Source organism: Vulpes vulpes, chromosome 6 (genome assembly GCF_048418805.1).
Source record: "Vulpes vulpes isolate BD-2025 chromosome 6, VulVul3, whole genome shotgun sequence".
NCBI classification, from domain to species: domain Eukaryota; kingdom Metazoa; phylum Chordata; class Mammalia; order Carnivora; family Canidae; genus Vulpes; species Vulpes vulpes.
The window spans coordinates 62,156,833-62,177,659 of NC_132785.1; the positions used below are offsets into that span (position 1 = coordinate 62,156,833).

Genomic DNA, 20,827 nt, shown 5'->3' on the forward strand with positions numbered 1-20,827 from the left:
TATGATACTCTCATTAGATGCAGAGAAAGCATTTGACAAAATACAGCATCCATTCCTGATCAAAACCCTTCAGAGTGTTGGGATAGAGGGAACTTTCCTCGACATCTTAAAAGCCATTTACGAAAAGCCCACAGCAAATATCATTCTCAATGGGGAAGCACTGGGAGCCTTTCCCCTAAGATCAGGAACAAGACAGGGATGTCCACTCTCACCACTGCTGTTCAACATAGTACTGGAAGTCCTCGCCTCAGCAATCAGACAACAAAAAGACATTAAAGGCATTCAAATTGGCAAAGAAGAAGTCAAACTCTCCCTCTTCGCCGATGACATGATACTCTACATAGAAAACCCAAAAGCCTCCACCCCAAGATTGCTAGAACTCATACAGCAATTTGGTAGTGTGGCAGGATACAAAATCAATGCCCAGAAATCAATGGCATTTCTATACACTAACAAGGAGACTGAAGAAAGAGAAATTAAGGAGTCAATCCCATTTACAATTGCACCCAAAAGCATAAGATACCTAGGAATAAACCTAACCAAAGAGGTAAAAGATCTATATCCTAAAAACTATAGAACACTTCTGAAAGAAATTGAGGAAGACACAAAGAGATGGAAAAATATTCCATGCTCATGGATTGGCAGAATTAATATTGTAAAAATGTCAATGTTACCCAGGGCAATTTATACGTTTAATGCAATCCCTATCAAAATACCATGGACTTTCTTCAGAGTTAGAACAAATTATTTTAAGATTTGTGTGGAATCAGAAAAGACCCCGAATAGCCAGGGGAATTTTAAAAAAGAAAACCATAGCTGGGGGCATCACAATGCCAGATTTCAGGTTGTACTACAAAGCTGTGGTCATCAAGACAGTGTGGTACTGGCACAAAAACAGACACATAGATCAATGGAACAGAATAGAGAACCCAGAAGTGGATCCTGAAATGTATGGTCATCTAATATTCGATAAAGGAGGAAAGACTATCCATTGGAAGAAAGACAGTCTCTTCAATAAATGGTGCTGGGAAAATTGGACATCCACATGCAGAAGAATGAAACTGGACCACTCTCTTTCACCATACACAAAGATAAACTCAAAATGGATGAGAGATCTAAATGTGAGACAAGAGTCCATCAAAATCATAGAAGAGAACACAGGCAACACCCTCTTTGAACTCGGCCACAGTAACTTCTTGCAAGATACATCCACAAAGGCAAAAGAAACAAAAGCAAAAATGAACTATTGGGACTTCATCAAGATAAGAAGCTTTTGCACAGCAAAGGATACAGTCAACAAAACTCAAAGACAACCTACAGAATGGGAGAAGATATTTGCAAATGACATATCAGATAAAGGGCTAGTTTCCAAAATCTATAAAGAACTTATTAAACTCAACACCAAAGAAACAAACAATCCAATCATGAAATGGGCAAAAGACATGAAGAGAAATCTCACAGAGGAAGACATGGACATGGCCAACATGCACATGAGAAAATGCTCTGCATCACTTGCCATCAGGGAAATACAAATCAAAACCACAATGAGATACCACCTCACACCAGTGAGAATGGGGAAAATTAACAAGGCAGGAAACAACAAATGTTGGAGAGGATGCGGAAAAAAGGGAACCCTCTTACACTGTTGGTGGGAATGTGAACTGGTGCAGCCACTCTGGAAAACTGTGTGGAGGTTCCTCAAAGAGTTAAAAATAGACCTGCCCTACGACCCAGCAATTGCACTGCTGGGGATTTACCCCAAAGATTCAGATGCAATGAAACGTCGGGACACCTGCACCCCGATGTTTCTATCAGCAATGGCCACAATAGCCAAACTGTGGAAGGAGCCTCGGTGTCCATCGAAAGATGAATGGATAAAGAAGATGTGGTTTATGTATACAATGGAATATTCCTCAGCCATTAGAAACGACAAATACCCACCATTTGCTTCAACGTGGATGGAACTGGAGGGTATTATGCTGAGTGAAATAAGTCAATCGGAGAAGGACAAACAGTGTATGTTCTCATTCATTTGGGGAATATGAATAATAGTGAAAGGGAATATAAAGGAAGGGAAAAGAAATGTTGGGAAATATCAGGAAGGGAGACAGAACATAAAGACTCCTAACTCGGGGAAATGAACTAGGGGTGGTGGAAGGGGAGGAGGGCGGGTGTTGGAGGGGAATGGGTGACGGGCACTGAGGTGGACACTTGATGGGATGAGCACTGGGTGTTTTTCTGTATGTTGGTAAATTGAACACCAATAAAAATTAATTTAAAAAAAAAGAGTTGTTGTAAGTATTATATAAAAAATACATAAAAATAATTAAGTACCTAGTCTCACATGTAGTAAGTAATCAAGAATTAGAAGCGAATACTGTTACTAGCAGAATGCCAGCTATTATGTAAGCCAAGGATAATGGAAATATCAAAGAGTATATTTTACATTCAAGAAAAACAACAACATCTCCCTTTGATGTTGCCAATAAAAATAAACTTACCTTTTGTATTAGGTATGACCTTAACTTTTAAAGTATGAGATTTCCCCAGATCAATGTATTTCAGGACATTGAGGGATAGAGAACCATCATGTTGAAACCAATAATTACATGGTTTTGCATATATAGTCCAAATTCGTCCATTCCTGTGCCCCAGGTTATATAAGAACCAGGAGTCTTTTTGGAAGGTAATATTGCTGAGTATTCTTTCAGGCATAGTAGCAATAGCCAAAGCATTCTTAGCATCTAAAATGTTTGTGATCAGGAAGCTGCTGTAACCAGGAATCACCACAGTCTTCTCTATATCCAGATCTTGAAATGAGGAATTAATGCCTGGATCTAAAACAGGAATAATTTATTATAAAATAAAATAGCTAATGTTCTTCAAGCATACTGGTGGACATAATTGATGAAAACATTATTTGAATTTTCAAACTATGGTCTTAACCAAAGAACACATTGGCCAGATTTGAGGTTGGAATTCAAATTATTTTGTAGAAAGAGTATCACAAATATGTCAAGTGCAAATCTATATTTGAATCTTTACTATGAAACTAATTCTATAAAATCCTCAGTAGGAAAAAAAAACACCCATGTAGGGCTAAGTAATTATAAGAAAGCTGATTTCTTTACTTAGAACTGCCAAGAGCCTTAACAACTTAGAATATTCATTGTGATTCTATGAGCAAAGGATAACATAGCCAGTGTTTCCCTAGGACCTAGAGGTCTGCCTATCACATAGACAGTGCTCAACAAATATTTATTGAGTAGATGAATAATTGTTTAGGAAGAGCATGAGAATTTAAAAGAAACTAGACTTTAGGGCAGGATTATGAGGAGCACCATCATGTAAGAGGACGTAAGGGGAATCACAAGAAGGCTGTTTCAAGGAAGGGGGGTTCTCCATGATCAAATGTCTTTGATAGGTCATGAAACCACCAATGTACTCATTCTGAAAAAATAAATAGAAGTAGTCAGAAGACACCCTCATAATTTCCTTTATTGTGTATGCATGCTCTAATTTCTCCCACTTTATTATTATTTTTATTTATTGGAGAGAGAGGAGGAAGATAAAAGAGGGAAGAGAGAGAATCCCAAGCAAACTCCCTGCTGAATGTGGAGTGGGGCTCAATCCCAGGACCCTGAGTTCAAGACCTGAGCAGAAACTAAGAGTCAGATGACTAACTGACTCATAATCTCTCTCCTCCCCAACTGTCACATAATCTCTCTCCTCCCCTTGTAAGCAAAATTCCCCCAAGAAAGTTGCTTTCATTCAGTATCTTCAATTCCTCCCCTCCCCTTACTGTTTAGAACTTAATCCAATCAGATTTTTGTCTACACTACTCCACCCAACAAAAGCTTTTGTCAGGGTTACCAACCACCTGCCCATATCTGCTGGCTAGTTTTCCTTGCTCATCTCCCCTGACCTACTGGTTCTCTCCTTCCTGAAAGACCTTCCTCACTTGGTTTCTGAGAGACACTTTCTCCTAGTTCTTCTCTGAGCAGACCACCCGCTCTCCTTTCCTGACTCTTTCCCATCTCTCTAATCACTAATTGTTGCAAAACCAGAGATTGCAACTTAGACCTTTTCCTTTCCATATTTATACTCATCTTCCAGGTTATGTCATCTGGTCTCATAGCATCAATTGTCATACAGATACTGACTGCTCACATTTCTATCTCCCGTCCAGATGCCTTGCCTGAACTCCAGGTGTGTCTTCCTGAATATAAACCTCATTTCTCTACTTGGATAAGTAACAAGTATCTTACATTTGATATAATCTCTCTCTTGATTACTGCAATCATGAAACTGATATCTCGGCTTTCCTTCTTGACCTCCTTCTTCCACCTGCCCAGTCCTCTCTCAATGCAGGAGCCAAAGTGATCTTGTTAAAACCCAAGTCCAATCATGTTACTTTCTCCAGTGGCTTCCCATTTACTCACAATAGAAGCCAATCCTTAGAATAAACTGTACTAGCTTTGGCTTTGTATCATATATAATCCTTTGAATAGAAATATTCTACGTGATTATTTTAGTATGTAGGGCAAAATCTACATGGACTTCCTATTTTCTATTTCTTCCCTTTTTTTGGACTTCCTATTTTCTTTCACTTCTGAATACTGCTGAAGACAAAATAACATTATAGAAATAAATGACAGGCACTACTATTGATGAAATATCAATGAAATTATTGCTAGGTTGTATTACATTAGAAATCAAAAATTCCTCCTAACCATTTGTAGGCTTTAGCAGATTACCAATGGGACTAAATTTTGAAATCTACTGTTCACCTATAAATGTGCATGAGCAATATTCCCAAAAGATGATTTTTAATTTTTTTCTAGCCATCAGAGTTGTACTGTATTATTACACTTACTTTGTGATTGAAGAGTAAGTTTATAGGAGACATTTCCAAGTTCACTAACAGAAAGGGAACTAAACAAGCAAGAGCTTGTATTTGCTTCTTCTATTCCAAAAGGGTCTATCACTTCCGCAATGACAGAAGACAAAAATCCTTCAGGAGTGTTATGTTGTAATACCTTTCTTATGTAAGCTGTTCCGGTTTTCCTAAAAACCAAATCAACAAAAATCAAACCATCTGGATAAAACAGTAGTTTCAATGAGCGAGTTTGTGAACATTGGATTTACAAATGTACCACAAATGGTCAACAAATGAATACTTGGTTAACATTTTTTCGACCTCACTAGCAATCAATGAAACAACAGCTATAGCAACTGAAAACAGTTTTTCACCCATTAAATTAGCAAAGATTTTTATTTTTTTTTTATTTATCTACGATAGTCATACACACAGAGAGAGAGAGAGGCAGAGACACAGGCTCCATGCACCGGGAGCCCAATGTGGGACTCCATCCCTGCTCTCCAGGATCACACCCTGGGCCAAAGGCAGGCGCCAAACCACTGCACCACCCAGGGATCCCAGCAAAGATTTTTAAATGACACAGTTCAGGAGCAGCAAGAATTGAGTGGAGATAGACACTCATCCACTACTGATGGACTGTAAGTTGGTACAAGCTTCCCAGAAAGCAAATTGACACTATGCATTAAGAGCTCTAGCATTATGTTTATCCCCTCTGATTCCATAAGTCTACTGACAGGGTTCTATCCTAAGACAATAACTTTAAACAGAAAAAAAAAAAAGCTTTCCACAGAGATGTTCATCATGGTATGATGATAAAAATTAGAAGAAACGCCGATAGGAAAATTAAGTAAGTGATAATACATTAATACATGATCTACTTAGAACAAATGCAACAATTAAAAGCGTATTTAGAAAGCATTTTTAATTACATAAGGATAGTGGTCATTTATAATGTCTAAATGAAAGAAGGTTAAAAGTGCTAATTAAAAAATTAAAATGCTGTTAACCTAATACTTCTCTGCATAAATATCAGTGAGGGTGACAGAACTTGAGAGTCCTAACTCTGGGAGACGAACAAGGGGTAGTGGAAAGGGAGGTGGGTGGGGAGTTGGGATAATAGGCAAATCATAGAGACAGAGGGTAGACTTGTGGTTGCCAGGGGGTGGGAGGGAAGAGTCGGAGGAGTCACTGAGTTTCTTTTTGGGGTGATGGGAATGTTCTAGAATTAGTGGTGATGATGGCAAAACATTGTGAATGTACTAAAAATTACTGTATGGTATACGTTAAATGGTTAAGATGGTGCACTTTATGTTACATACATTTTATCTTAAGAAGTCTTAAAAAAGTAAAAAATTAAAAATTAAAATGCATATTTAAAAGGATTAATAGGTAATTTATCGAAATGAATTCAGTTGTGATTTTAATTTGCTTTTTCATGTTTGACTTTTTTAGAAAGCTTTATTTATTTCTTTGTTTGAGAGAGAGGGAGAGAGAGAGACAGAATGGAGGAGCAGAGGGTGAGGGACAAGCAGACTCTACACTGAGTGCAGAGTCTAGTGCAGAGCTAGATCCCAGGACCCTGAGGTCATGACCTGAGCCAAATCAAGAGTTGGTCACTTAACCCACTGAGTCACCCATGTGCCACCATGTTTAACTGACTTTTGGGTAATTTGTAGAATGAATAAGTACAAGGAAAAAATCTATCTTTAAAATGTTAACTTAGGATACCCACATGCAAAAATATAATAAATCTAGACACAGACTTTACACCCTTCATAAAAATTAGCTCAAAGTGGATCACAGACTTAAGTATAAAATGCAAAATTATAAAACCAGTACAAGATTAATGCAGGAGAAAACCTACATGACCCTGGGCATGGGGATGACTTTTTAGATACAACACTGAAGTCACGATCTGTGAAAGAAAAAAATTGATAAGTTGTACTTGATTAAAATTAAAAACTTCTGCTCTGTGAAAAACATTGTCAACAGGATTAGAGGAGAAGCCTCAGACTGGGCGGGACGGGAGGGGGCACCGATATTTGCAAAAGACACATTTGATAAAGGATTATTATCCAAAATAAACTGCAGAGAAGGAAGAAAAGCCTTTTGTTTCCCCTCTACCTCCCCATATTCTGCACCTAAGGCCCTGGAAATTATACTGACAAAAGACAGATTATAAGAGGAAAACAAATAGAATTTATTAATCTGTGTGTCACGTTTACACACCAGAGAAAAGTCAGCGATAAGGGACTCAAAGGGATGGTTAGAACCCACAGTTTTACAAAACATTTTATAAAGAACAGTAAATTTGTAGAGAAATGACAAGACAAAGGAAAAGGGGTTTAGGCTTTCAGGAGCGCCAACTTGCAGAAAAGTTAATACATGAGGGAAACTAATGAAAGGTAAGTCTTATTTAGTAAGATTTATTATGCAGATGCCACTCAGGTCTCCAGGCTGATAGAATCTTTGGAGATTACAGATCGTCTTGCCTTTTCTGGTAGGGAAGGGGAAGGCAGAGAGTTTTTCTTTTCATTTTCTTTCGTTTTTAAAAAGATTTATTTATTTTAGAGAGAGAGAGAGAGAGAGAACACAAGCAGAGAGAAGGGCCGAGAGATAGAGGGAGAGAACATCCTCAAATAGACTTCCCTCTGAGTGTGGAACCTAACTCGGGATCTCACAACTCTGAGATCATGACCTGAGCCAAAACCAAGAGTTGGATGCTTAACCGACTGAGCCACACAGGCACCCCTCTGTTTTCTTTTTTTACATTTCTTTTTTGCAAAGATGTTATGTATTTATTTATTTGAGAATTTTTTCTTTTTTTCCATGTGTGCTTAATTGCTTTGCTGGGCTTTTTTTCTTCAGTTTTTTTCTAAGATGAGAATTCAGACAAATGATAAAAGTCTATGTTCTTTGTTAGAAGACCAGAGGAGAAGCATCAGCTCTGTCATTTATCAGTTGTGTGATGTCTGGAAAACCCCCATCCCTGTGAGTCCCAGTGTCCTCACATGTGTTTTAATGAAGCGGCTACTTGGGTTTCAAGTCAGGGATTTTTTTCTTGGGTCTGCTTCTTCTCAATTGCCTCCGCTGAAAATAATCCTTATACCAAACTGGAATATTTCGGGTGGTATATTCTGATCCCTTACAGTACAAATCACTCTTACAAACTCAGTAAGAAGACAAACAACCCAATTAAAAAATAGCAAAAGATCTGAACAGATACTTCACTAAAGTAAGTATGCAGGTGGCAGATAGGCACATGAAAAGATGCTCCACATCATAGGTCATCAGAAAATGCAAATTAAAATGACAATGAGATGCCACTACACACCTATCAGAATGGCAAAGATGATTGGGGCACCTGGCTGGCTCAGTCAGTAGAGCATGTGACCCTTCATCTCAGGGTTGTTACTTCCAGCCCCACATTGGGTGTGGAGCCTACTTAATATTTTTTAAAAATGAGTAAAAAATAGAGTGGCAAAAATACAAAATGCGGACATCACCAAATGCCTGCAGGGTCGTGGAGCAACAGGGACTCTCATTCACGGCTGGTGAGAATGCCAAATTGTACAGCTGCTTTGGAAGACAGTTTAGCAGTTTCTTACAAAACTAAAAATATTCTTACCATGGGATCCAGCAATCACATTTTCTGGTATTGATCCAAATGAGTTAAAAACTTAAACTCACACAAAAATCTAAACAAGGATGTTTATAAGGGCTTTTATTCCTAATTGCCAAAAACTTTGAAGCAACCAAGCTGTCCTTCAGTAGGTGAATGGATACATATCTGTGTTGCATCCAGATGGTCGTACGTCAGTGTAAGTTCATAGGTAGTAACAAGCGCACCACAATAATGGAGGGCATTGGTAGTGTGGAAGGGGGTGTGGGTGTGGGTGTGGAGGGGGGTATACGAGAACTCTGTACTTTCTGCTCAGTTAGCTGTGGACCTAAATCTTCTCCAAAAAAAAAAAAAAGTGTATTGATGATTAAAAAAAAAAAAAAAAAACTTAGCCTCTTGGCATCTGAAGTCAATGACCAATGGGCAGGCAGCCACCTTAACTACCAAAGCTGTCTCCCTCCTTCTCCACTGGTGTGCATTATTCAAGTGTCTAGGATTGTTCTTGGGGGTAATCATGCTCTACCATCCCAGGAGAGGTAAGAAACCAGGTTTTAAAGGAGTAGGGAAGGAGATTTGGAATAATGGGCTTAAAATTAGAGGAGTCAGGGAGTTCCTGAGGCAGAGGAGTATCTGAGTGGGGAAAATATTACAAAAGGACAAACATCATCAGACTTAACTACCTACATGTGCACAGCTCCCATTCCAAGATTGATGCTGTCCTGCCCCCACCCCCTTCCTACCTTCAATGACGCTGGGTTCTTTAAGATTCATTTATGTATTTGAGAGAGGAAAAAAAAGAACAGGGGGAGGGGCAGAGGGGGAGAGAGAGAGAATCTTTAAGCCACCTCCCTGCTGAGTGTGGAGCCCAATGCAGGGCTCAATCTTGAGACTCAGAAATCATGACCCTGAGATCATGACCTGAGCCAAAGCCAAGTGTCGGACACTCAGCTGACCAAGCCACCCAGGTGTCCCCCAATAAAACTATTTTAATCAAGGTTCCTACAGCCTGGGGTGTTACTACTCCAAGGGTAACGTCTTTGTCCTTAGTTTTCTCACTCTGGGTCACAACTGTCTGCTCCACACTTTAAAACACACCCACCTCTCTTGGTTTATACAGCCTCATATTTTCCTGGTTCTCCCTTTGTCTCATGCACTGCTCCTTCTAAGCCCTCTTAGCAAGGGCCTCCATCCTTACCTGCTCTTTCTTGCTGGAGTACCCTAGGTCTTTTCTTCTCTGTGCAGATGCATCTAAAGCCAAACAACTGCATTTGGCAGAGCTCCTGTTCTGGCTGTGAGCAACAAAATCATGCATCCATCCAACCACCAACTTCACATGTTTACCTGGTACCTAACAAACAACACAAACTGTATATTTCTAATACGGAGCCCTCGGTTACCCTTCATAATCCTGCACACTTCATTTCAGGAAATAATGGCATCATCTACCCAGCTGCAACTAGAAACCCTGATCATTCTGAATGGCTCTTCTGGTCATACCTCTGACAGGAAACCTACCATCAAATCCTGTCTTCTCTCAAGTGCACCTGCTTCAGCCACTTTCATCTCTTACCTATGTTACTTCAATAGCTTTCCAAAAGGCCTGGAAACTTCTGGTGTCACCCTGTCCCATACTTCTCATAGTAGTCAAAGAGATCTTTCAAAAGCATAAATCAGGGATCCCTGGGTAGTGCAGCGGTTTGGTGCCTGCCTTTGGCCCAGGGCGCGATCCGGGAGACCCTGGATCGAATCCCACGTCGGGCTCCCGGTGCATGGAGCCTGCTTCTCCCTCTGCCTGTGTCTCTGCCTCTCTCTCTCTCTCTCTCTCTCTCTATCTGTGTGACTATCATAAATAATAAATAAATAATAAATAAATAAATAAATAAATAAATAAATAAATAAATACAAAAGCATAAATCATTCTTTCCATAAAAATCTCCAGGCTTGGCACCCAGAATAAAATTTAAATTCCTCATGTGGACTAAGGTACTTATATGATCTGGCACTTGCCTACCTCCTTGATTACCTTCCCACCACACCGTCTCACTATGCACCAACCACATAGGCTTCCTTTCTGCTTATTAAAGACACTGAATTTTATCTTGTTGCATGCATCTACACTTGCAATTTCTTTTGCCTGGAAAGCTCTTTCCTTAGCTCTTTGTTCTTTGTTCTCAGCTCTTTGATGATCCTTCTCAATCCTTTGGTCACCAAATTTATTTTCTTCTTAGGATATATTAAATCTAAAACTATTTTGTTTAAGGACACATGGGTGGCTTAGTGGTTGAGCATTTGCCTTTGGCTCAGGGCATGAGCCAGGGGTACTGGGATCGAGTCCCATATCAGGCTCCCTCTGGGAAGCCAGCTTCTCCCTCTGTGTCTCTGTTTCTGTGTCTCTCATGGATAAATAAAATATTTTTTAAACCCTATTTTGTTTTTTTTGCTTATCTATTTGTCACCTGTCTCTGGTCATTAGAATGTCTTCATTTGGGTAAGGACCTTGTCTATTTTACTTACTACTATCTTCCCAGTCCCCGTATAAGACTCGACACATAATGGACACTCAATAACTATTAACTGAATTAATGAATAGCCTTACTAAAAATGTGTAAATGTTTTTTAATAATAAATTTATTTTTCACTGGTGTTCAATTTGCCTACATACAGAATAACACTCAGTGTTCATCCCGTCAAGTGCCCCGCTCAGTGCCCGTCACCCATTCACCCCCACCCCCCACCCTCCACCCCTCCCACCACCCCTAGTTTGTTTCCCAGAGTTAGGAGTCTTTATGTTCTGTCTCCCTTTCTGATATTTCCTACCCATTTCTTCTCCCTTCCCTTCTATTCCCTTTCACTATTATTTATATTCCCCAAATAAATGAGCCACAGTAATTTCTTGCAAGATACATCCACAAAGGCAAAAGAAACAAAAGCAAAAATGAACTATTGGGACTTCATCAAGATAAGAAGCTTTTGCACAGCAAAGGATACAGTCAACAAAACTCAAAGACAACCTACAGAATGGGAGAAGATATTTGCAAATGATGTATCAGATAAAGGGATAGTTTCCAAGATCTATAAAGAACTTATTAAATTCAACAGCAAAGAAACAAACAATCCAATCATGAAATGGGCAGAAGACATGAAGAGAAATCTCACAGAGGAAGACATAGACATGGCCAACACGCACATGAGAAAATGCTCCGCATCACTTGCCATCAGGGAAATACAAATCAAAACCACAATGAGATACCACCTCACACCAGTGGGAATGGGGAAAATTAAGAAGGCAGGAAACCACAAATGTTGGAGAGGATGTGGAGAAAAAGGAACCCTCTTACACTGTTGGTGGGAATGTGAACTGGTGCAGCCACTCTGGAAAACTGTGTGGAGGTTCCTCAAAGAATTAAAAATAGATCTGCCCTACACCCAGCAATTGCACTGCTGGGGATTTACCCCAAAGATACAGATGCAGTGAAACGCCAGGACACCTGCACCCTGATGTTTCTAGCAGCAATGTCCACAATAGCCAAACTGTGGAAGGAGCCTCGGTGTCCTTCGAAAGATGAATGGATAAAGAAGATGTGGTCTATGTATACAATGGAATATTACTCAACCATTAGAAACGACAAATACCCACCATTTGCTTCAACATGGATGGAACTGGAGGGTATTATGCTGAGTGAAATAAGTCAATCAGAGAATAAAAAACATTCTATGGTCTCATTCATTTGGGGAATATAAAAATTAGTGAAAGGGAATAAAGGGAAAGGAGAAAAATGAGTGAAAATATCAGTGAGGGTGACAAAACATGAGAGACACCTAACTCTGGGAAACGAACAAGTGGTAGTGGAAAGGGAGGTGGTCGGGGGGTGAGGGTGACTGGGTGACGGGCACTGAGGCGAGCACTTGGTGGGATGAGCACTAGGTGATATGATATTTGTTGGCAAATTGAACTCCAATAAATTTTTTTTAAAAAGCTAGATTATTTAAGATAAATAAGTTTACAACTTTAAAGAAGGCAGTAGTTAGTAATGGTGTGCTGTGCATTTCACCTCTCATCTCCATGCCACTCAAGATGGAGAAAAAGAAAATGCTTCTGTCATGATAAGCCAAGAGGAACTTTAGGGGAAACACATTGTAACCTGACCTGTCTCCTGAGGTTTGAGGGGCATAGGGTCAGAGTTTGACTCATCCTAAGAAAATAGAGTGGAGACAGACAAGACATCTAGGGCTTGGGGTTATATATGCAGGGATGAAAAAATAATAATTTTAGGGACACCACCTGGGTGGCACAGTTGGTTAAGCACCTGACTCTTGGTTTCAACTCAGGTCATGATTTCAGGATCACATGCTCTGTGCTCAGTAGGGAGTCTTAAGATTCTCTTTCTCTCTCCCACTTCCCTTTCCCCTCCTGCATGTGCTGTCTCTCTAAAATAAATAAATAAATCTTTTAAAGGTATATCAATTAATTTTAGACTTTAATTGAACATACATGTAAAAATCTTGCATAACATGACAAAAATTCTCAAAACAAAAACAAAACAAAAATCCAAACAATATAAAGTCTCAACCCAGTCAAAGAAAAAAAACGGAATGAGAGAAAAAAGAACCTCAAGATAAGGTAAACATAACTCTTAGTTACAGAGAACAAACCTGTGGTCATCAGAGGGGAGTTGGGTGGGGTGATGGGTGAAAGAGGTGATGGGGATTAGGAATTGCACTTACTGTGATGAACAGTGTGTAATGTATGGAATTGAGTCACTATATTATATGCCTAAAATGAATACAATACTGCATACTAGAAATACTGGAATTAAAAATAAATAAGCAAGAAGATACAGTAAAAATGAACAAAGAATATGGTAAAAATGAATTCAAATATATTAGTAAAGGAGCACCTGGGTGGCTCAGCAGTTAAGCACCTGCCTTCGGCTCAGAGTGTGTTCCTGGAGTCCTGGGATGGAGTGTCACATTGGGCTCCCTGCATGGAGCCTGCTTCTCCCTCTGTCTGTGTCTCTGTCTCTCTCTCTGTGTCTCTCATGAATAAATAAGTAAAATATTTTAAAAAAACAAATATATTAGTAAAAAATTACTAAGTGTAATTGGACTAAACTCTCCATTTAAAAGACAAAAATTGTTAGATTGGCTAAAAAAAACCATAAAATCCATATAAGTCTTTTATGAGAAATATATAAGCAGGTGAAGTAAAAAATCACATACCAGGCAAGTACAGATTTGTAAGGCGGCTAGTAAGATGATATGAATAACATCATACCCTTGCAAAACAAACAAACCTAAAACCCATTGTAATTCAACAACAGAAAAACAATCTGATTTAAAAATGGGCAAAGGTGGGGGATGGCTCAGTCAGTTAAGAGTCTGCCTTTGGCTCAGGTCATGATCCCAGAGTCCTGGGATCCAATCTCACATCAGGCTCCCTGCTTAATGGGGAGTCTGCTTTTCCTTCTACCCCCCTCTCAAATCAATCAATCAATCAATCAATCAATCAAGCTTTTAAAAAAAATGGGCAAAGTTCTTGGATAGATATTTCTCCTCTGAATATATATAAATGGTTAATAAGCAGATGAAAAATGCCTACCATCACTAGTCATTAGGGAAATGGGAATCAAAACCGTAATGAAATACCACCTTACATCCACTAGGATGGCTATTATCAAAAAAATTAAACAGAAAGTGGCAAGTATTAGCCAGAATGTGGAGAAACTGGAATCCTTGTTGATGGGAATATAAAGCACTGTGTCTGCTGTGGAAAGTGGTCTGGTCTGAAGTTTCCTCAAAATATTAAACACTGAATTACCATATGACCTGGCAATTTCAATTCTGGGTATCCACCTCACAGAATTGAAAGCAAGGTCTCAAGGAAATGTTTGTACACCTATGTTTGTGACAGCATTATTCACAAAAGCCAAAAGATGGAAGCACCCCAAGTGCCCATTGGTAGATGAGTGCATAAGTAAAATGGGGCACATTTTTCTTTGTGTGTGTGTGATTGTATATATGACATAAAATGGAATATGATTCAGCCTTAAAAAGAAAGGAAATCTTACAATATACAACATGAATGAACCTTGAGGATGTTATGCAAAATTAAATAAGCCAGCCACAAAAGAACAGATTTTATGTGAATCTGCTTATATGAGGCCCCTAATCTAGTCAAATTCATAGAAACAGAAAATAGAATGGTGGTTTTCATGCATTGTGAGGTTGGGGATAGGGAGTTACTGTTTAATGGGTACTGAGTTCCAGTCTGGAAGATGAAAGGCTTCTGGAGACAGATGCTCATGATGGTTGCACAATAATGCGAATATGCTTAATGCTAAGGGACTGTACACTTAAAAATGCCTACAGTGGTAAATTTTACATTGTGTATGTTTTTTACCACAAAAATACTGAATACAAAGTAAAAGCATTAATTTTTAAAATTTTTATTTTAGAGAGGGAAGGAGACTGTGTGCAGAGGGAGGGGCTGAAGGAGAGAGAGAGAGAGAAAGAGACAGAATCTTCAAGCCGACTCCCTGCTGAGCACAGAGCCCAGTGCAGGGCTCGACCTCAACCCTTAGATCATGACCTGAGCTGAAATCAAGAGTTGGATGCTTAACTGACTTAACTTAAGGATGCTTAACATCCTTAACTGACTCTGCCACCCAGGACCCCCAAATAAAAGCATTATTAAAAAACAAGTAAGTTTTTATCTGAATCTTACTCTTTAGTGCTACCCATTTAACTCTTCAGTATTTGTGTGTAGTTGCTCTAAAAATACACCTTCTCTATATATTTATTGTTGATATTCATGTGTGTATATATATATATTTTTAAAGGATGACACTGGGGATGCCTGGGTGGCTCAGCGGTTGGGCTTCTGCCTTCAGCTCGGGGCATGACCCTGGAGACCCGGGATCGAGTCCCACATCGGGCTCCCTGCATGGAGCCTGCTTCTCCCTCTGCCTGTGTCTCTGCTTCTCTCTCTCTGTGTCTCTCATGAATAAATAAATAAAATTTAAAAAAAAAAAAACCTTTAAAGAAATAAAAGGATGACATTGGAACCTCATTAGAAAAGTCCTCAGCTGCCCACTATCTGTGTTCCTTTCAATAGTTCAGTCCAAATGGGAGTGTATCCAGATCAAAGTTACTGTCATTGGAGTATACTTGATTGCTTGGCATCTGGTAACTTTCTTGTAAGATAATTTGATACCACTGACATACTATATGAGAATATCTTTCCCAGAGTGCCTCAGATCTTTATTGCTTTAAGAGAATTATGATCATGTTTTCATTACTTTATTATTATAATGGTTTAGTGAAGTGACTGAATCTGGTATAGACTTTTTTTGGGTAGTGTGTGAAGTTTTTTATCAAACTGTAATATTTGTGAATGGAATGTCTTGCAATATGAATGTTAATATAATGTGTAAAGGGAGATTAAAGTTTGAATGATTATCCTACCCCCCCCCCAAAAAAAGGATGACATTGGGAAGGCATACCAGTTGCTTTGCATTTATCACCTCTACAGCAGCATGGGTCTTCAAGTCTCTGGGCAAAATCACTGCCCACCTGGCTAATGGCAGACCGAAACCATGAAGATAGGTATAGTCAGTCTATACCATGGGCACTCAGGATAATTTCCAATTGCACTTGCCACTACACTTGTCCTAAGTAAAACTGGGAAATGACTGAATTTGCCTCTTTGATAACCTTCCGGCTCCTTTTCCTTCAACTTTCTCCATTAGGACTCACAGCTCAGTAGCCTCCAGACTCAGCACTTCTGTGTCCAAAGTCACCATTCTCACTGTGGAAACACCCTTCAAGAGCCCTATTTTTGTCCAACTAGGAATGCCCCAGTTTCCAGAACAATCTTTCTCTTCAACACTCTGCCAAACCTTGTCAAAATCTGCTTTCCAAAGTGGCTAATGTCAGCATGACCTGAGAAGATTATTGAATGAATGGTTATCCTTTATAGGAATGCCTGGTGGATGGAGAGCCAGAGGATCTGGTTTTAGATTTCCTGTCCAGTTTTTCTTTGACTTTGAAGCATACAGAGAAGTTAGACCAAAAAAAAAAAAAAAAAAGCATTATAGGGATAAAAATAGTCACCAAATATCAACAAAATATTCAATTCATTAGGAAGATTTAAAAATTCTAAACTTATGGGTCCCCTAAATGGCTCAGTCAGTTAAGCATCCAAATTGATTTCAGCTCAGGTTGTGATTTCAGGTTGTGAGATCAAGTTTTGGGTAGGGCTCCCCCTGAGTGTAGAGCCTGCTTGAGATTCTCTTTCTTCCTCTCCCTTTGCCCCTCCCCTGCTCCCTTGCTCTCAGAAAAGAAATGAAAAAAATTCTAAACTTACATATACCTAACAACAGCCTCAAAACCTGTAAGACACATTTGATAAAACCACAGAAAGAAATTGACAAATCCAATAACACAAAAGGAAATTCTAATGCAATTCTCTCAATAATTAATAGATTGAGGAGAAAGAAAATAATCAGTAAGGGTACAGAAAATTGGAACATTACAATTAATCTGACAAGTATTTGCATTACTCTGAACAACAGATTATAGTCCCTATAAACATGTGGAATATTCACAAAAATTGAGAATAAATAGCCTACCCCTTCATCATAAAGAAAGTTTCGACCACTTTCAAAGCTCACTTTTGAGAAACAGGAAATTCTGATCTTAAGCTGTTCCAGAAAATTAAAAAATTCATTTATGACACTGGTATGATCTTGTTTAAAAAATTATGCGAGGACTATTTGAGAAAGAGAAATTACAGGCAAATGTCACTCATGAACATAGACACGAAAATCCTAAGTATTAGCAACCTGAATCCAGAAAGTATGATAATAGGTAATACGATCAAGATAGGTTTATTTCAAGACATCCGGGTTGGCAAATCCCAGAATTAGATGTGTGAAATACATAATATAACTCACAATATTATATAAAAGGTTAAAGGGGAAAATTCTATGTATGAGGTCAGTAGATGCAGAACTATTTAACACCAAAAATAAGACACCTCTTAAACTGAAAAAAAAAGAAGATAATTTTCTATAAGCAAAAATAGTTAAAAGAAAAAAGATGAAAAGCATAATACATAATGGTGAAACTCTTAAAATATTCTTTCTTTACTTTTTTAAACGTTTTTTTTTTTAAGATTTTATTTACTTATTCATGAGAGACCTACAGAGAGAGGCAGAGACACAGGCAGATGGAGAAGCAGGCTCCATGCAGGGACCCCAATCAGGCCCTGAGCTGAAGGCAGACGCTCAACCACTGAGCCACCTAGGCGTCCCTTAAAATATTCCTTTAAAAGTCAGGAACAAGGAAGTCCACCATTAATAATCTGAATGTTCATGCCTAAGCCCTCTTCATTCATATGTTGAAAACCTCATGCCCAATGTGAGGGTATTAGGAAGTGGGGCCTTTTCAGAGGTGATTTAGATCATGAGGGTGGAGCCCTCACAAATGGGATTAGTGTCCTTACAAAAGAGGCTCCAGAGAGATCCCCAGCACTCCACCACCTGAGGACGCAGTAAGGAGTCAGCAACCCGGGAGAGGCCCTCACCAGAACCCAACCATGCTGGCCACCGACTTTGGACTTCCAGTCTCCAGAACCACACGAAATACATTTGTTGTTTATAAGCCACTCAGTCTGTGGCATTTTGTCACAGCGGCCCACACAGATCTAAGGTCCCTGCTATCTATCTGCCTTGCTACTTAACAAGGTCCTGGACACTGTGATAAAGATACACTACAGAAGAAACAAAACTATTTGCAGGTGATAGGATTATCTGCTTAGACACTCAACTACCAGTGCTCAGAAAATCCAAAATAACACACAGAACAAGTACTGAAATTATTGAGGGAATTTAGCAAATTCGAACAATTGGCGATAGCTAGACAAAAGTCAGTTCTCGGACTTCTGAGGCAGAAAGATCAAGCCAACCCAACCAGGAAGCAAGGCCAAGCCAAGCCAAGCCCATAAAGCACAAAGTCAATACTTTCGCTAAGCCCACCAGAGAACTTAGGTCACCAACGAAGATACACCTGACTTACATGACATCCAGGGCCATGAGCCACGGCAAGGGGTGTCTCCACACAGGAATGGTTTCACCTGCGGAGGAGCTGGGGTGGAGAGACACAGCTGTGGCCATAACACGAGAAAGTGAGACTGTTCTCTCGGTGGAACCTTCCTCCCAAACCCCCTTTCATCCTCCTCCTTCCTATCCCATCACAAGCAGCCCCGCCCCTGAGCACCTTTCCAGCATCCTCTAAACAAGGGCTCGGATCCCGGTAGAGTACCTTCGGGGCCCCCCCCTCCCCTGTAGCCAACTGGCCCTCGGTGGCTTGAAGGTCTGGAGCCTCCACCTACAGCAGCGCCACGGGAGCCTTGCGCGCAGTACCTCTTAAGCAATGATTTGTGGAAGAGGCGAAGGAAGGCCTCACCCCGTTCTACCCCGACTGCCTAGAACCTGCCTTGGCCCCTTGCGGACCTCGGACTTTGGGGTCCCAAATCCTCGACATGCCTGGGTCACGGGGCACCCCCAGTGCTCCCCTGCCCTGCCCCACAGGGGCTCACTCCCTCGTTTCCACACCAGGAGTGCGGCGTGTAGGCCGATCATAGAGCGCGCTGCTCTGGGGTTCGCGTACAGGGACCCTCGTCTGACCCCACTTCACTCCTGCGGAAGATCCGTGTTGGCGCTTGTTCTTCCCAAGAACAAGACTCTCTCGGAGTCCCGAGAGAATTTTCACTTTGACGAAAAGAGGAGCAAAGTGAACGTTGCAGCTGTTTTTGGTTTGGCAGCCAGCAGAGCGCAGCCCCTATAGGGGCAGTGGGCATCCTCAGCAGCAAACCTCCCTGCCCGCAAACTCCACGAAGCACCCCAGCATCAAGCCACCAGAGCTTTGGCCTGTGTAAGCCACTGTGCACCTGCTAGCAAGATGTGTCCTAAGGTGTCAGAGAAAGCCTAACGGAGGGTATTTTGGGGGTCTGGGAATGCTTGGAAAGTTTTCCATCTAAATTAAGGATAATTGGGGATCCCTGGGTGGTGCAGCGGTTTGGCGCCTGCCTTTGGCCCAGGGCGTGATCCTGGAGACCCGGGATCCAATCCCACATCGGGCTCCTGGTGCATGGAGCCTGCTTCTCCCTCTGCCTGTGTCTCTGCCTCTCTCTCTCCCTCTCTCTCTCTCTCTCTGTGTGACTATCATAAATAAATAAAAATTTAAAAAAAAATAAATAAATTAAGGATAATTGCTTTTTTGCTTTACTCTACTTCAGCTTGCAAAAAGTTTCATACGGAGACCCCTGGGTGGTTCAGTGGTTGAGCATCTGCCTTCCACAGGGCATGGTAGGAGGTCCTGGGATTGAGACCTGAGTCCGGCTCCCTGCATGGAGCCTGCTTCTCCCTCTGCCTGTGTCTCTGCCTCTCTCTCTCTGTGTCCCTCATGAGTAAATAAATAAAATCTTTTTTAAAAATAAAAAAATAAATGAAAAGTGGTTCTGTATGTTTTCTACAAAACATACCCACTTAAACCAAGTGGCTTTGAATGTCAAGCATACAAAAACCATTGAAAACAAAAAAATAGTTTTGGAGATCATAGTTACTTTTCCTTAACACAGAAAGTTCTACAAACCCCCCGTGGGGGAAATAAAACCCCAACTATGTCCAGCACTTGTTCTATTATATCTAACCTCAGTCTTTGCCTCCACTTCTATGTGAGCTGTCACACGGCACATGAAGTTCTTGGCTATGGGACCGGGTGCATACTGACAGCCCCATACAACTATAATAAACACATTTCAACCTGGTGGAATAGGACTTCCTGTGTCTGGAATACAGTGACTTTAGGGGCACTTGGAGGGCTTGGTCGGTCAAGCATCCAGCTCTTGATTTCAGCTTGACATCATGATCGGATTGTGAGAGATCGAGCCCTGTGTTGGGCTCTGTGCTGGGTATGGAGCCTGCTCAGGATTCTCCCTCTGCCCCTCCCCATCCTTAAAAAAAAAAAGGAATAAGGTGAGTTTCTGGTCATCTGAAATTGTTCCTTCTCTGCTCGTTAGGTGTTTCGGGAGTTGCAAAATCCACTTCCTTCAATGCGAATTTTCAAACCTTGAAGGTAGCATTAAAGGTTATTGGCTCTTGCAGGTATGCTAGAAGTAAGCATTGCTAACAATACTGCATACCCTGCCATGCAAGACGGCCTCTGCCACAGGAGGTGCGTCTGTCTGAAGGACGCATGACAATGGCCACGCGTGTGGACCCTGTGGCCAAGTGGAATCCAGTGTAGCCCAGAACATATTC

General features: G+C 40.5%; 1 protein-coding gene across 1 annotated transcript in view; it reads right to left on the reverse strand.

Annotated features, from left to right (window-relative positions):
- Positions 1 to 20,827, reverse strand: part of CATSPERB (cation channel sperm associated auxiliary subunit beta) — a 140,731-nt gene that overhangs the window by 37,701 nt on the left and 82,203 nt on the right. Inside the window, exons 17-18 of the mRNA XM_025985613.1 lie at positions 4,877 to 5,067; positions 2,502 to 2,831 (exon numbers count right to left, since the gene is read on the reverse strand). Of these exons, the coding sequence (XP_025841398.1) occupies positions 2,502 to 2,831; positions 4,877 to 5,067 (521 nt within the window). The remainder of the gene's footprint in view (positions 1 to 2,501; positions 2,832 to 4,876; positions 5,068 to 20,827) is intronic.